A 17200-nucleotide genomic window follows, 5' to 3' on the forward strand; every position below is an offset into this window, starting at 1 on the left:
TTTTTATGCAAACATGTGGTCTGGATTCACTCTTTGAGTGTGTGATATAATTTCATACCTGAGTGTGTGTACAACAAACACTACCCTCTGATAAGCCTGACTGCTCAACCACACTCCACAAAAGAAAGTAAGGCATTACCTACTTTAGCCTCTTCTATACCTCTGGGGAGCCACTGGACTCTGTGCACACTATACCTTACTTTGGTATAGTATATACAGAGCCAGCTTCCTACAGACACTAATATCTGAAATGAGTGAGGTGCTTTAGTTGTGTCATCCAGGAAGATTACCTTTCTATTTTGTATCTCACAGGAAAGCAGAAGAGTTTCTCCGAATGTCCCTTGTGAAGTGTGCAGGACTGGCTTCGCACACAACAGCCACGAGCAACGCAGTGATGTGCCTACATCTCGCAGCAAACTCTATGAAGCACCCAGTAGATAAGGTAGGCATTGACAGTGACTGTTATTGGCCGGTTTGTACTGAAAAGTCTGAACTGCTTTGTAACACTGAGTACCTATGGTCTATGTGTTCAGATTTTGTGTACCATGATCATTTAAATTCAAAATCTCTGACCTTTCAGTTTGGAGTAATGCTTAGAGATGCAGTGTCATTTGTATATACAGTTATTGGCAGCATCTTCTTGTAAATATAGTAGTTGCGGTAGAACCAATGACAATGGGACTGATTCACAAAGGTAAACTTAAACTTTTGTATAATTTTACCTTTTTTTGGTATTCAAAACTACTAGGCAATAGTAAGTTTATGACTGCAGAGACTGCACATTCGGGGTGGAGAACTCTGTCATAAATACAGAGGCCTGTCCAATTGTAAACTTACTATTAACATGTAGTTTGTGAATAACAAAAAAATAATGAACATACGCAAAAGTGTGAGTTTTCCTTTGTGAATCAGGCCCTAGATGTGCACACCTGACTTCTCTACTTTACTACATTGCATGTTAATGGACAGGAGGTTTTATTTCTTAGACCTTGTCGTCCAACATTAGTCAAAGGAAGCCACCTTCCTGTGCAACTACGCACTGCCTCCAGAACCTGTACAGAATTATTTTAACAAAAGGTAGTGCTCTCTTTAGGGTAACACTAGAGGGATCAACAAACAAAATTAAGAAGTTTGCTGCCTTTCCTTGATAGATATATATATATATATATACATTTAAATTGGAGCCAACCATCCATAACATTTATCTCCTCCATTTCCCTTGGTATGACTAAAAAATTGACTGGGCATCCACTTAGAATTTCATCAGTGTTATTACCAAACATTTGAAATCACTCTTAGATGTTGAAGCTAATTTCCTCTAAGAGAGCTATCATATCCTACTTACAGACCTCATTCAGATTTCCTGTTTCTTGTAAAAAATAAACTTGGCAGGTGAGATAAACCTGTCTCACTATAATGATCCTCTGACCAGGCTTGAAAGAGTACCATTTCAGATGAATAGTATCAAGTTAGAAGAAAAAGTATTTAACCAGTGACACTGGCAGAGTAATTCAGAAAAGCAATATTAGTTTAATTACATTTACAATGTTCCTGCGTGGCTCAGACAATATTGGATACAATTCCTGTCCACCTCAAGTGACCTGAATCTTGTTTTTGAGGAAATGGCTGCAACTTCTGCAAAGCAGGTATTTCACATATAAGTGGAGCAGATGTTGTTACATTTGATTCTGTTAAGCTAGGTAACTGCTTAGCTGCTTAAATCAAAGCATCCTCAAACAAAGTCCTGTTTTGGGAAGATGTTGCAGGAATATATTTTATTTCATTGCCTCATGTTCTTTAATTAAGCCATATCATATCAGCTAACTAGGATTCATTCGATCACAAGACATCACCGTCATCTCCTATACCAATGACACTCAACTCATCCTCTCCCTGATAGACAAGACAACCACCAGCAAGCAGAACCAACTACATCAACTGCATGACCATAGTAGCAGACTGGATGTGAACCAGCTGCCCGAAGCTCAACTCTGACAAGGCAGAAGTACTTGGTCTACAGCAAAAAGACCTCCCCATGGGACTCCACCTGGTGGCCATTGGAGCTAGGACCAACACCCACAGACCTGGCAAAAAATCTAGTGATCATCCTAGACAACAAGCTCAACACGACAGTTAAAGTCCATGCAGTGTGCCCCTCCTGCATCCACATCCTACACATGCTGCAAATAATCTTCAAATGGTTGCAGCAGCACACCGGATGGACAATCGTGCAAGCACCTCAATTACCAGCAGGCTGGACCACAGCAACATTCTCTATGCCAGAATCTCCAAATAAGTCCTACACAGACTCCAGAACACCACCACAAGACTCCTACTCCACTTTCCACGCCGCACCCACATCACATCACACTGCACCTAAGGACGCTTCACTGGCTCCCCATTCACAAGCACAGCCAATTCAAACTTCTCACACACATGCAAAGCCTTACACGACATAGGACCAGAATACCTGATCAGCTGCAAACACCCCAACCCTACGCTCTTCCTCACTCTTGCACGCACACATTCCCCGCATCCACAAAAGCAAAACTAGAGGCAACTCTTTCTCCTACACCCAAGACATGGTACAACCTTCCTCAAAACATCACAGCCACCTCTTGACTTTCTTGAGTTCCACAAGAAGCTGAAGACTTGGCTGTTTGTAAAAGCACCTTGGGGACCACACACCTACAAACCTGCCCAAGCGCCTGGATACCCTCTTGGGTGATTATTGCTCTTGGGTGATTATTGCTCTGTGCAAATCAACATAACATAACATACATAGTATTCCTGATTTTATATATATATTTTTTGCATTTAGCTCTACATTTAACCATACTTATTTTGTTTGCTTTCTTTACTCTAAATGTATCCACAATCATTGTTTGTTCTGTGAAAAGGTAAATTTGCCATTTGCTATTCTTGTTCCTGGCCGGACGGCAGGGAACAAGAATGATTGGATCAGTTCCCACTATGAGTGATTGATTTAACTCAGTAATGTGTCTCCATTAATTTTTGATTCAGAGCTAACACAAGCCCTTCCCTTTTGATTGAACAGCAGAGTAACCCTGCTGTTGGCCCAAGTGCTCTTCTCAGCCTTGTCCTGATGAAGACCCTGCAGTGAGGACTGAACTAACTCTCCATTCTAGGGGTCGAAACGTTGACTACACACACTTCCTCCACAAGCTCTGACGACAGATTTGTCTAACAGTGGATGTTCATTAGAGTTATGTGGATACCTAGGAACAACTGGCCTATGTTAGGCCGGAGAGGTTCTATATCATGTACAACTGATGTATATATGTCACAAAACATTTTCACTGACCTTCACTGGCACGCTCATCACCTCTTTCCCAACCCTCCCTTTTCTGTCTACACCAAGAGCACTGTAAATACTTACTGCACTGTTAATTGCTTGAGCAACTGTGTAGCCAATAACTAATGCTTTGACTAAAAATTGCATTGGGTGCCTATATTCCATAAATAAAGTGGATTTATGCATCAAAAGAATAGCAAGAGTGGTGAATGCTATATTATTTTTGTTCCGCTACAAGAGTTGCTACCACGACCAATTATTTGTACAGATAAAAGTGTCAGCAGTTACTCTTTTAAAATGAAACGGGTGGTATTGTACCAGTCCACATGTTAGATTCTTTCTATGGTAGTTGCTTGCATATATAGCATTTTGCTAAATCCTACTCAACACTGAGCCAGAAAAAGGCCTTTGACATCTGGTGGACATCATGGAGAGTGGATAGCTCTTGAAAGCTATATTTTTTCACTTCACCTCTCCAACCATTGGGTCCCTTCAAAAAGAAGCCCACTATCGTCTACAACTGTTATATTGGTAAAAACAATCTTCAACTCCATGCGAAGGTCTACAATTTTCATTTAAACAGGATGACTTTATAGTAGTCTGAAAACCAGCGACCCTGCTCTAGACACCGATAGTGAGCCAGTGTTGAGCATATGTTTATTACACATGACTTCTCTGTTTGGTTGAAAGCCAATAGTCAACTCTTCCTATCACAAGTGGGCGCAGGAATCCATTTTCTTGCCCCTCCTTTCTTTTGGACAAAAAAGCCATATTTTGGGTCTCTTTATAGCGATCATGTAATACTGTTCTGCACCTTTCGTTAGACTAAAACAAGTTTAGGTGACCGCAATCACAAAATGATTATGGTTTTATATAATTTCACCAACTCTTCGTCCAGAGACACAGTGCAAATTTCAATGTAAATTGTATAAGTGCAAGAAACCAGCACTTATGTTTAGCTCAGTGCTTAACCATGGACATCAACAAGTGAAACCCAAACCACATGCTGCCAAAACAAAATTAGCAGATCTCCATATGTCGGGCAGAAGAAAATGTAAATCGCCTATGACAGAATCCCACCGCCCACTCCACATAACATAACATAATATCAAAGCACAAATTTCTTATGGGCTGGAAATCTTAAAAACCAGCTACTAAACATCCTTTAGAAACAACTAGAGCCAGAATGATAAACGAGTACTCTGGTGTTTTCCAGGAGCGTTGTCTGCTCCGTCAATCCATGACTTTGAGAAAAAAGTCCTCTGTGTTAGGGGAAGGTTGACAAAAGTGAAGGGTGGGAGATGGAAGCTTGAGATGCTAGTCATATCACATCCTCCTGAGCTCAAGGAGGTTCTTGGGCCTGCTCCAGCCAGGCCCTTAGTATTGTCACTGACAAAAGTGAACTCTGGTAGTGTTCATGGAATATTAGCAGCAGCATGTATGTACCACACACTGTCCAGGTGGACCCCATTCCCATCTACATTAATGAAGGAACTCCACTATCTAGTCTCGCTTGTAACTGCAGTAATCACAAATGCCTCGTTGTCACAAGGCAGGGTCTGGGAGAGTTTCATGCTCCCCTAGATCACTCAGTCATTGAAGAGACATGTACGAGCCCATCAGGCCCTTCATATTTTAGACCTATAGCTGGGGCCTCTATCCTTTCTAAGATCTGGTGAAAGGCTGTCACTAAATAAATGACCAATCCTCTTGTGGACAGTGATCTTCCAATGCACCTGCAGTTTGGTTTTAGACTCCACATTATTTTAAAGGACTTTGCCAGGCATTTCTATAGAACCACAAGAAGTGTGTGTCCTGTCATAGATCTGATGGAGGAAAATGGGGAAAAAACTTTAGTTTGCAAATATTTAAGAGGGTAATTTTCTGTTTGGTTTTTCTGCATTATTTAAGTGCCATTGGAGATTTCCGTTTGGAAATGTCCAGCTTAACGTAAATTCTTTGCTTGACCATCCAGCCTGTCTGCTGACTGATTGTTGTCAACCCTTTAAACCACATATAGAGTGGATTTTAGGTCCGCCAGAGCAATGTTGCTCTCTCACCTCCTGCTATTGGCTGTATGGTGTATTAATCTGCCGCAATGGAGTAATTGCTTTCTAGCACCTGAAGGACTAGTTTATATCTGAGAAGTATAGTGAATCATTGCACCTTACATTTTTACCTCCTACATGCAGTGTATAGTGAAAGCTACTGTTTGTGTGTTTTTCTCTGTTATAACACTTTGTTTTTAAAGTGTTTAAAGTCTGAACTCGCAATGCAACTCCGACCTATTTACTTTGCCGGTAAGTATTGTACGTTTTTTTAATGTATTTATATTTTAGCAGCCAAAACAATTCACTAGGGCATCTTTGTTTTGTAAGTAGCCATCTAATGAAACTGTTCTTGCTCGTACGAGAGGAGTGAAGAAAAGGGTACATTTATCAAATGGCCTCATAATATCATGGACGCCACATTCCAGTCCATTCTTTCCTTCTTTGAGCAATTGCAATTGATCACTTAAGTCTAATTGGTTCAATGAAGGATAACAGGGACTACAACTCTCAGAATGCTGTGAGTTGGAAAAGGTACAGGCCTCGAAAAATGTACTCACCCACTCAGATTGTTTCTGGCCAAGCTATTTTTAGAGCCTGTTGGCCCATTCTGGTGAGAGCTTGAGCTGGAAAAAAAGGGGTGTTCTGTTGGTTCAGGAAGGGAATGAGATTTAAAGATGCATTTAAGTAGCGTTTTACCTTGTCCCGTTTGATGTGCCTTCAAAGACGTTCGTCAAATATCAGCTTATGTTCTCTGACAAATTGCTGCTTATTTTATCTTGAAGCTTGGTGTCTACTTTTTGTTCTCTCACTGAAACGTTAGAAGAATTTGTAAAGTAAAGTGTCTGACAATTGTGCCTGGATTGTGAAATAAAAGGATACAGGATGTCAGATTTGTTTCTTCCCCACAATATTTCAATCGCTTGTAAATTAGCTGTACAGACATTTCAAAAATGTATCTGCAGTTTGAAGAGACATTTTCTTGAAATTCTGAAGTGTGATGGAAGCAGACATTTTACTGGGATCAAAAAAAATCAGAATGCTTCACATGGTGATGTGCAAATGATAAATATTTGCTTAAACCTGATTTTCACAGATATATAGTCACTATATAGTTTTATCAGTAACACTGCATGCCAGTGAGAAAATGGATGGCCATTTGAATAGAGAATTTGATATCTGTACGTGTCAGTGCATTAAGCGTTTTGAAACCTGAACTGAGAAACATTCCTGCTCCCACCCTGGTTGCAATTTCATTAGTAACCTAAGAGGCATGTCAGGGTTCATGTGTAACCTATATGTGGACTCGATTATTATTATACTGGGAACAGCAAAACAAGAGGTTTTTTTGTATACAACTTACATGCTGAACGCACATATTTGAAGTTGCTGACATAAGTGATAATGAAGACAAAGCCAACTCGGTGAAATAATATATTTGTCTACGATCAGAGTTTGAGACCAGATTATGGGTCAAGGCCATTACCGTTGGGTCGAGTAATGATTCAAATAACTATCCCAACTTGGGAGGTAACATTTTTATGATTTTTCGAGCCCTGAGGTAAGCCAAGGAGTTGGGGTATGGTGACTCTGATTATGTGGAGTCATCTGGTAAGTTTAGGTAAGGGGATTATCGGTATGTGTATCGAACACATCCTCTTACTAGAATCAAGCCCATTCCAATGTCGTTTAAGGTATTGTAAGAAGATGCGCTACTCCCGATAGATCCAAGTTAACATTCAGGATCTGAAATCATGCACTGATTGGTCCTCTTTTTCTTGAGTTTGACTTTGTTTCAGTATACTTATAGTACTCCATGCCATACATGTGTTAAATGGTCTAATTGTTTTGTATTTGTTCTCAAAGGACTATTTGGTGAAACTTTCCGGTTTACCCAAGAAAGGCTACGAGAGCTATTTGAAGTCCTTTGAGTGTTTGCTGGGCGTGGACTCCCACTTGGGGATCCGGGAGCTGGCTGTGCAGTATGGCTGCCTGGAGGCAGTGAACGCGGCTTCTAAGATACTGCAGAGGTAGGAAGCTTGGGGGCTTGATTTATCCTAAGTAAACGTTGAGGCGGTGCCATCTTGAATTAATTTTAAACAAAGTTGGATAATATTCGTAATCCTACACGTGGCACAAATGCGATTGTCTTGTGGTTAAAATCGTATGGACTCCCAAGCTTGCTGCACGCTTTTAGGCAAATCAAAGGCATTGGTACCTGGGGATTGTCATGGAAAGATCAAACCTTTTTAAATTACTGTGTGCGGTTGTGGGGGATATTTGTGAAAATGGATGCCTTGCAAGATTTTAAATTCTGAAAACTGTATTCCTAACATGTACACACGGGCACACAAGGCTGGACAGGCAGGGCTTTAAGTGGACCGGGTCCTTCCGGTGCTCAGCAGTTTTTAAAAGGGGGCCTCGAAACGGCTCCCTTTCGGACTCTGTTTTGTGCTCTGGCACAGGTTGTCCGTTTTTTCCTGTACTGCAGTAACAGCAGGCACATCGATGTGAGCGTGCTCATTTTGCTCACTTCTCACTAGTGGAGAAGTTACTACATGACGTCATGCCAGGTGAGCGTTGTAGGGGAAGGTAAATCCTTTAACGAGAATCCTTTTCTCTCTGGATGTCCCTTCTCTTTTTGCAATGCAGGAGCAGCAACATCCTTGTGGTGTCAGCCTCTGAGGTGGGGGGGAATGGTGAGAGGTCCTCTTATCCCCTCTGTGCTTTACAGGTCTTCAAACTGTGGGGCGCCCCCCCCCCTCTGGGGGTCCCTGGCTGCATTCCTAGGGGGTTGCAAATGGCTTTTGAAGCATTGGCAAATCAGGAAGCGCCACTTTGTGCATATGGAGCGTTTCCAGGCAATCTTGATTTACATACAGCAGTTGAAGGGCTTCAACACAGAGCATGGACTGTGATCCTGGGTGCCCAGGGCTGGAGGTTAGCGAGTGGGGCGGCAGGGTCCAGGATGTGGTTAAAAACAACAATATATTCTGTAACATGTTTGTTATGTTTTTTAACCTTCAGGTAATTGCGTACAAAATGTGCACATGTTAAATGTTAAATAAACGTTAAACTAATCAATTTTACTATGAAACCTCAGTTACCTTATGCAAGCAAGGCAGAAAGCTGTGTGACTACAAAGCAGGATCACTGGAATTATGCTGCAGGAAAGGACTAAAGTTATGCGGCAGGGTTGAATACATTCTGTTGCAAGAAACGGCTGCTGATACGGCTTAATTGGGCACATTTTATGATAGTATTTAATTATGTTTCCATTCTTACACATGTGATTACTGTCTGGGCAAAGATTTCACTTCTTCCAGTTTACCATCGAAATACACCAACAAGGAATTGAAAGGTGACTACTCCCCTTTTGCAAAGGACTGCCCACTGCACAGCAATATGTGTGACTACATATTTAATACAATGTAATCCTTTTGAACGGAAAACAGTTTTTTCTGTTAAAAGCCACAGTTTATGCAGCAGATAGTAGCAAATCCATAATTATGCCGAAAGAGCGGCAGAATCGCATCATTTTAGTGGTCCTGCCAGAAAATCGCAAACTGAATCCTAGTAGGCGCCGTGGGGGAATAGTGGCATGTGTAAATACTGTTAAACTCTGCATCCCTATTGTGTGCATTGTTTATTAATGGCAGTGACATATTTTAGCCAAATTGAACTCACACCTGTGTTGCACTCTCTCACTACTATGTTCCCTTTTCCTTGTAGTTGCTGATCTCTTCTTTCCGTTTCCTCTCCCCTCTATCTCGGTCTGCCTCCTTCCCTTTCCCTGCCTACTTCCTTTGCTTCGCTCCATCACCCTCCATGACTCCTTGCTGTCTCTCTTGCTCATACTGTTACAATCTCTCCCTCCCCAAGCAGAAAGAAAGTACAACAATAATCAGATGGTACCATTTTGAGCTGCCTTCAAGACAACAGGGCCTGAGCCATCGATGGTGCAGCAGGTGAAGTTCCACCGGTTGCCTGAGGCTCTTAAGGGCCCTGTACATCCAGTGATGGATGTTTTTTCTACCCAAAAGGAGTCCTAAGTGCCCATTTTCCATGCTAGTCGAAGGGCCGCCCACACCCTTGGTGTATCCCTGCAGGGCAAGCAGAAGCAGAAGGGCTGCCCAAGTGTCTGTGCACTCCCTGTACCTCTCAGAAGAGGTCTTTACTCTCTATCCTTTGGGGCGAACCCAGGAGCAAAATCTGGGTGTGTTTCAGTCCAGCGGCTCGCGCACACGTGCTACATATGTCAACTGCATGGAAAGCATGAAGGAGAGGAGTGTCAAGTGCCCGGTATCTGGATTAGAGGTACCAGCCCTTGAGCAACTTCATCACTGCTGCAGTTTGGGCACTCATTCCAACATGGACCTGATGCTGAGGTCAGCAGACTCACTGGCTTCAAAGCTCCTAAGCCCTGCCTGGCCCCCAGTCTCATCTTCATATGCGTTTTCAAGCCTTTCATGCGGAGGCGGTTGGTCCCAATGAACCGTGCTGCAAGGCCTAGGGTCAAGAGCCCTGTCACCTTTGTCCTGATTGAGAGGGAAAAACACCTTGAGGTTCGAGCCAGAGTAGTTGGTACTGGGACAGCCACTCAGATCAAGTGAAATGCCTAACTGCTCCAGGGAGGTCAGAAAGGATCTGCAGCCTTCTCATTATTGACCCTGAATAGTCTCCAGTTTCACACCTGACTCCACTGGTGTCCCAGTACATCTGCATTTCCATCTCTGCCCTTCTGGCTCTTGTTGACTTTTGACATTTCAGGATACATGGAAAACTGCAAATACGAAGCCACAACGATTAAAAATGCCAGCAGTGGTTTGAAGTCATTTTAACATGGTGGGACTGCTGCAAAAAGGAATGTTGTTAACAAGTGGGGCTCATGGAACTCCTGTGGAGCATCCCACTGCACACCATTCGACCTGTTCTACTTTGGGGTGTGCCGAAGACTTGGTTGTCTTGCCCCGAATCCTTTGTCTACCAGCCGTCTCCCTCTCCTGCCTTCCATTCACTATCCCATTCCTTTCCATTATCTGTTTGGCATCACCGAGTGCTGCCCTGTTCTTTCAGTGTTACTGTCCCAATGTGTCACTCATTGCCGCCTGATGGGATTGACTGTATGGGGATGTTGACATGTCTTGATGGTTAAGATACATGTGTTATCAGCTTAGTCAGATTCACATTATACCAAAGCGTGTACGTGGTGAGAGGACCTTACCCTCTGTCCATGCAGGCCGATTTCTTTCATAGTCGAAAACATAGACGCGGAAGCAGTTCCATGCTCAACGCCATAGCAGAAATATTCTGCTGGGCCAGTGTTGTCTCTGACTATGGGTCAGAATCACCCCACACTCTGCACATTGAGACCCTCATGGATGAGTAGTCGCGCTTCATAAGATTACTGATTGATTGATTGATTGATAGGTGAAAGGAAGAAGAGTTGGCACTCACTCACTGGCTGGATTATGAAAGCCAGAACCGTTCTTTCTCAATACCATGTCTCATTTTAGAGTTGAAATTCCTTGAATGATGCTGGAATAATCGGAACTACAACCATCTATTTTGCCTTCTAAGGTATGAGTCCAGTCTTCCAGAGTCGCAGCAGAATGACCTGGATCTGTCGAAGCCCCTGTTCACGACGGCCGCTCTGTACTCTGCATGCAGGTAAGCAGGTCTACTTTCCTTTCGAGGGATGTATGACGTTACAACGCATACTTTACAACGCATACTTTACAACGCATTCTTTACAACGCATTTTTTACAACGCAACATCCATTACAACGCATTCCATTACAACGCATACTACCTTTACAACGCATACCATTACAACGCATAACATTACATTGCATTATTGGTAAGTATTGGATAGTGTAGGGGTAAAAATTACTATTCTAACTCCAGGGGGGTGCAGCAATAGGGTACGTGTTGGATAGTGTAGGGGTAAAAATTACTATTCTAACTCCAGGGGCGTGCAACAGTAGGGTAAGTGTTGGATAGCGTAGACGTAAAAATTACTATTCTAACTCCAGGGGGGTGCAACAGTAGGGTAAGTGTTGGATAGCGTAGATGTAAAAATTACTATTCTAACTCCAGGGGGTGCAACAGTAGGGTAAGTGTTGGATAGTGTAAGGGTACTATGCGTTGTAATGTTATGCGTTGTAATGGTATGCGTTGTAATGACATGCGTTGTAGTGGTATTCGTTGTAGTGTCGTGCGTTGTAATGGTTGCGTTGTAATGGCATGCGATGTAATGGATGTTGCGTTGTAAAAGTTATGTTGTAATGGTAGTGCGTTGTAAATGTTACGTTGTAAAGGTTGTTTCCCCCTTTCGAGTATTGTCTTGGAGGGATGCACGGTGAGTTCAGTCTGCGAGTCTTGGTGAAGGCATCTCAACCTGCTTCGATTCATCTGTACCTCTTTCCAGCAGGAAGGAATGGTCCTTGTTCAAGGTGCGCGTTTCATAGCAGACTGTGTCCCCGTAGAGATTCCCGTACGTTGATTAATCTACTTTTCAGCGTTGTCTTGACTCATAGCAAGTGTCCAGCTTTTTTTAATCCTAACCTAAAAATGACACCAGGATTCCGGGGCCTTGAAAAGTGTGGCCAAATATTGTGACGTATCTTTATTTTATTTATCAAAACTGGAAGACCATAGAAATGGGCTATTACTCATTCTTGTCTGAATGTTTTTTGTGGGTTTTTTTTGCATTAGAGTTGATGACATGGTTGTACTAATTTCAGCTTGTCACAGCTTTTGAGTTACACATATGTCCTGAATGCCACCCATCTAAATAACAATATAATGTCTTTATGCGCAAAAGCTCGTTATCTTTTTGGACTAAATGTCGGTATTATTGAAATTAATTTAACCTCTTTTATTGACCTCAGAAAAGATTACTCTCCAATTTAAATTGCTGTTTTCTAAATCAGCCCATATTTCTGTAGAAGGTGGGTTAGTCGTTTAAGTTTGACGTGATCCTCCTAGTGTTTTATGAACGCTAGCCGGAAGCATTTTTTTATTGATTGTCCAGTTACCTTTTTTCTTCACTTCGGTGTTTTGTAGTTTTGTGCTGACCAGATATAGTAGCGTAGTCCCCTTTTTTTTGTGTAAATCTCTTGATCACATATTGCCCGAATTATACTTATGGCTACAATTTCGAGGCACAATTGAATTTTAACTTCCACTTTTTTATTTTTGTATCACTATATAGAGAACATACTTTTCCCTGCTTTCTACTTGGACATCTGGACGTACCACTACAGTTGACAGCAATACATTTCTAAATGTGTACGGGCTTGGGATTGTCCTGTCAAACATTTGTGATTACCCACAACCCAGGGAGAGACACCCTCAGACGCCAAAAGGGACAATGTAGTTACAAAGCTAAAAAACAGATTACTTTTTGTGCTTCAATTTTACTGGAGTATGAGAATGCTATTGAAAGGAATTAAAGATGCACTAATCACTCATCTAGACCAAGAAGGCCTTATCCATGAATATATTAAAACCCTACCACATGTCTTATTTCGTATGTAAAAAATATATACATTTTGTATTTGTTGCTATCAAGATTAATGCATTTTCTTAAGACCTTCATCTGCTCATTACCACAATCATTTCCACATTTGGTACAGTATACAGGCACCTTTAATATTTCATCCAAACATCTTTATTATGTGCCTTAGTTTAAAACACAATATTAAAATATGTAATTATATAAACATTTAAAAAAACACTTGCAACAAAAAAGTGTATTATCTGTCATTTGTGATAACCCACTAGCTGATGAATTTGTGGGTGTTCAGCTATTCAAGCAGTCGAACCCTAAAACACCCAAAACCAGTCCAAGCAAGGAAAATTCGAACATACTTGCAACATTTTAAGGACTCTTAAATCCATTTGAGTACAAGTAATCATTTCATGAACCACAAAAATGATTTGCCCTTGTTAATGTGTGCACCAAAAATTCTGATTAAGAGTAGTACCCTGGAGGAGTATATGGTATTTATTAAACCCAATAAAATCAAATACCTTTGTTCGGAATTTATCAGGTGATAAATTCTGCCTATCATGAGTGTCGCCTCAAAAGTAGAGCATAACTTACAGATTTAGATTTCTGCAATAAAAAGCTGCATGTTGGGTATTTACCGAGCTTTTTTCTTCTAGTAAATTTCTTCTGGTTTGCCGCTGGGCTTTATCGCACCCGGTAATTGCTGGTTTGGTAAAACTTGCACCACTTACTCTAGCGATTCCTGAGCAAATGTATTTTTGCAATTATTCGTCCCACTTGTTATTGGGGTTTATCCATCTCTCAAGTGTGCAAACACTTTTGTGAGTTGCGACCACCTTTATTAGGATTTTGTTAGTTTCCCAGTTGAATATACATATTTTTCCTCATCATTTTTTTTCCTGTTCTGGTTAGTGAAAGTGTTCTGTTTTCTAGCTCCTGTATGCTTATCTTCAAAGTATTTTTCATTTTTAATTAAAAATGTATAGGTGCCAAAAAATGAGAGTGGAGAAGAATAAACTTGTGTCTGCTTCTGGCGTAAAGAAGAGCATCTTCGACCGTCTATGCGTCCAGCTGGAGAAGGTCGGCCAACAGCTTTGTAGTAAGTTAAAATCTATGGCCAATTAAAAATTACATTCTTTCCACATGCTCAGCCGAGTCACAAGCCACCCAGACAAAGGTCACAAGTGGTGCAGCGCAGAGCCAGACCTTTTACGAGCTTTAACCGGTCACCTTTTAGTTACTCCTTGCTGAATTCATGTGTTAAACGAGTGTTAATGAGGTGAAACGCTTCGCTGAGCATTGTTAATGTGTATTAAAATGACAACAATAGCTAAAAAATACTGCAGCAGACGTCCCGCATTCTGCTGCATAATCTGCATTTTCTTGTTGCATTATATAGTTTCTCAGTCATACCACATAATTTAGTCCTCCGCTGATGCATACTTTTATTGGTCTGGTTAATTACCAGGGCTTGCACCATGAGCGAGAAGTTGATGAAAGTTCAGTTTCCGCACAGGGAGTGGCTCCAATATTGTTTTCAATAAAACCTGTTATATAAATGACACATATAGAAATGAAATGGGGTCAGTTGATGACATCCTAGAATTATTTATGGCGCTAAAATTATTTTAAGGCTGGATGTTTATTGTCCACATTTTTGTAGGTCTGGGATTAGACCTTTTGAATATTATTTTAATTACATGTGTAATACACTTATTAGGGCTTTCACCCGGCCCTTTTCTTCCATTGGTCTGGTATTGTTCTTCAGAGTGCTCACTACAGCATACTGCATGGGGCAGTGGGTCAGCCCACTTCAGCAATTTGCTAACTTCACTGTGAATTTTGGCATTCTGCCCTTTGACAAGCAGCACACCCACACTCGGAGTAGTTCTGTTACGTGTCAAGGACTAAAATGGAAATGTATGCTTTTCTAGACCAAAAAGTTATTTTAGCTTTTAACCAATATTTGTTTTTTTAGATTGACAAGGACTCAACAGCGCCCCCAAAAACCAGGACAAACCAAGCATTGCGAAAGCAAAAAAGGCTAGCATTCATCACCAGAGTTTGTTGCTTTGCCAATGTGTTTTTGCTTAAGCATAAACACATAAACAATATGTAAAATGGAGTATAACAATGTATCTGCTATTTGCACTGGATATCAGGGGCCGTATTACTGTGAATTCCCTGGGCGCACAACGGGTGTTTGCGCCAGTTTTGAGTGTCCACGGGGCGCGCTGGTATTATAAAAGGGGGCGTAGACGCTAATGTGTCCCCTTCAGTAATAACGATAGCATGGCACACTTAAAGCGCCAGTGCTACCTTCAGGGTGCATTCCCTCATTTGCATGGAGGCAGGCCATATGCAAATGAGAGAATTCATTTGCCTCTCTGCGCCCACGCCGTATTACGGCACAGAGGCAAAGAAGCTCTCAGGTGCTGCCCCTAATAGCAGCCCTCTGAAGGGGGAAAAGGGGGTCATGTCGACCCCCACTGATATCTCCTTGCAGGCTGGTGCAGTAACGGACTGCACCCTGCTGCTAGGGGATCTCTAATCCCCTGTAAAAGTACCCGCCTGCAATGTGAAACAAGCATTTACAATGCAATGGTTTCGCCTTTGGAAAAGTTAGAGCTATTGGCATTGCTCATGACATTTCTTTTTTTTTTTTTACTTATAAATAAATGGCATTGTTATTTACATTGCAATAGGTCTCACATTTGTTGGAGTTGGAGCTACTGGCATTGTAAATGGCAATGTTTTTTATTCATGCTTTTTTGTTTGCAGTGGAGTGATTTTTTTTAAGTGCACACTATACCATATTATAAGCTTTTATAGCAACTATACAGTAAAGCTATAGCTATTTTAACGTAAAAGGGTGTAAATGGATGAATACAAATACAAAAAAGAATCTTAAACTGTATGGTGGAATGTATAGCAGGTGACAGAGACTACCGATCACAACATACGTACTTGAAGTGATTGTGGGTACCATATGTAACGAGATGCATCCATAAGATTTGAACACTTTTAAGAGGCACAGTCAAGTATTTTGGAATAACGACAAAGAGAAGAGCAGCAGTTAAAGCGATATAGAAATAAAGAAGAAAGAAGAAACTGTGTAGAAAATAAGAAAGAAATATCTTAATCTCGCATATATTAGCATCAGCCCTAATAAATCATCCAAGCTCCCTCTTCATTGATCTGGCCTGTTGAATTTGGGACTTTTAAGCTGCAGGGAGTGCCACTGTCCTGGGAAAAAGTGGCTTTGGTACTTGATGTTAGGCTGGAACATATTGAACAGGAGAGCAGCAATAAGAGAAACCACAGGAAAGCACATGCAGCAGGTATTATCCACGACCAATGCAATACAAAGAGGAATCAAATGCTTTCTTAAAAAGAACACGGAGCTCACCCTTTACATGACGTCTACCTCGTGTGTATCGTTAAGAAGAGATGCTAACAACAATATGATGTTTGGATAGTCAAGTCCAAGGATGACTAGCCTCCACCAGGGCTTTATAATTTAGGCTCCATGTGATTGCCCTCCTCAAACTATTAATGGGTCTGCATCCTTTGGAGAAGTGTCTTTGCAATTTCTTACTGTATACAGGTCTCAGCAAGAGCAAGACACAAGCATACCCTTCATGCTCAAAGTCTGCCTTGGGGCCAGCAATGATGAAAACTATGCGTTTAATCCCATGGCACCTGGTCATCAGGAGGTTTGGGCTCTCTCTCTCAAGCAGCAGCACATTTTGTTAGTTCTTCTATTGTCCGGGCATCTGGTGTATATGTTGCACTTTATAAAATCACTAACATAAGAGAAATGATCATGAGTTCTTGAGTTCTATGTAAATGTTAGGGCCTTGTCATATTCCTACAATATGGCCTGCAGGATGACTGGGCAAATGTAAATGCCCAAGTCTTATGTTAAAGAGTTGAAAATAAAAAACTTTTGACGCCTACAGCTGTGTCATTTGGTAGACATGTGTGCCATAACAATTGCAAGCGCACCCTTACAAATTACATAGGCTTTTTTTTTGTTACACACCGAGTTGGCTCAGTGACTACAAAAAAAATGCAAGGGTTGAGAGCAGAAGCAAAACAGAGAACGGGGGATACGGGCGGAGAAGGAAAATGAAGGATGCGGACAGGGGGTAGCAACATGGGTGAAGGAAAGACAAGCAATGGAGGGGCAGAGAAGGACACGGCAAGTCAAAGCAGCACAAGTGAACACAAAACGACGAGACAAAGCAACATGGAGACAGGGAGGAAGCAACACAGGTGAAGGAAAGAATACAAGAGAGGCAGAGAAGCACATGGCGA

At 41.6% G+C, this 17200-nt stretch overlaps 1 protein-coding gene across 1 annotated transcript in view; it reads left to right on the forward strand.

Moving 5' to 3' along the window:
* ORC6 (origin recognition complex subunit 6) overlaps window positions 1-17200 on the forward strand; it is a 39610-nt gene that overhangs the window by 13026 nt on the left and 9384 nt on the right. The window contains exons 2-5 of the mRNA XM_078669371.1: window positions 313-442; window positions 7231-7394; window positions 10945-11034; window positions 13867-13979. Coding sequence (XP_078525497.1) covers window positions 313-442; window positions 7231-7394; window positions 10945-11034; window positions 13867-13979 — 497 coding nt within the window. The remainder of the gene's footprint in view (window positions 1-312; window positions 443-7230; window positions 7395-10944; window positions 11035-13866; window positions 13980-17200) is intronic.

Source organism: Lissotriton helveticus, chromosome 12 (genome assembly GCF_964261635.1).
Source record: "Lissotriton helveticus chromosome 12, aLisHel1.1, whole genome shotgun sequence".
NCBI lineage: Eukaryota > Metazoa > Chordata > Amphibia > Caudata > Salamandridae > Lissotriton > Lissotriton helveticus.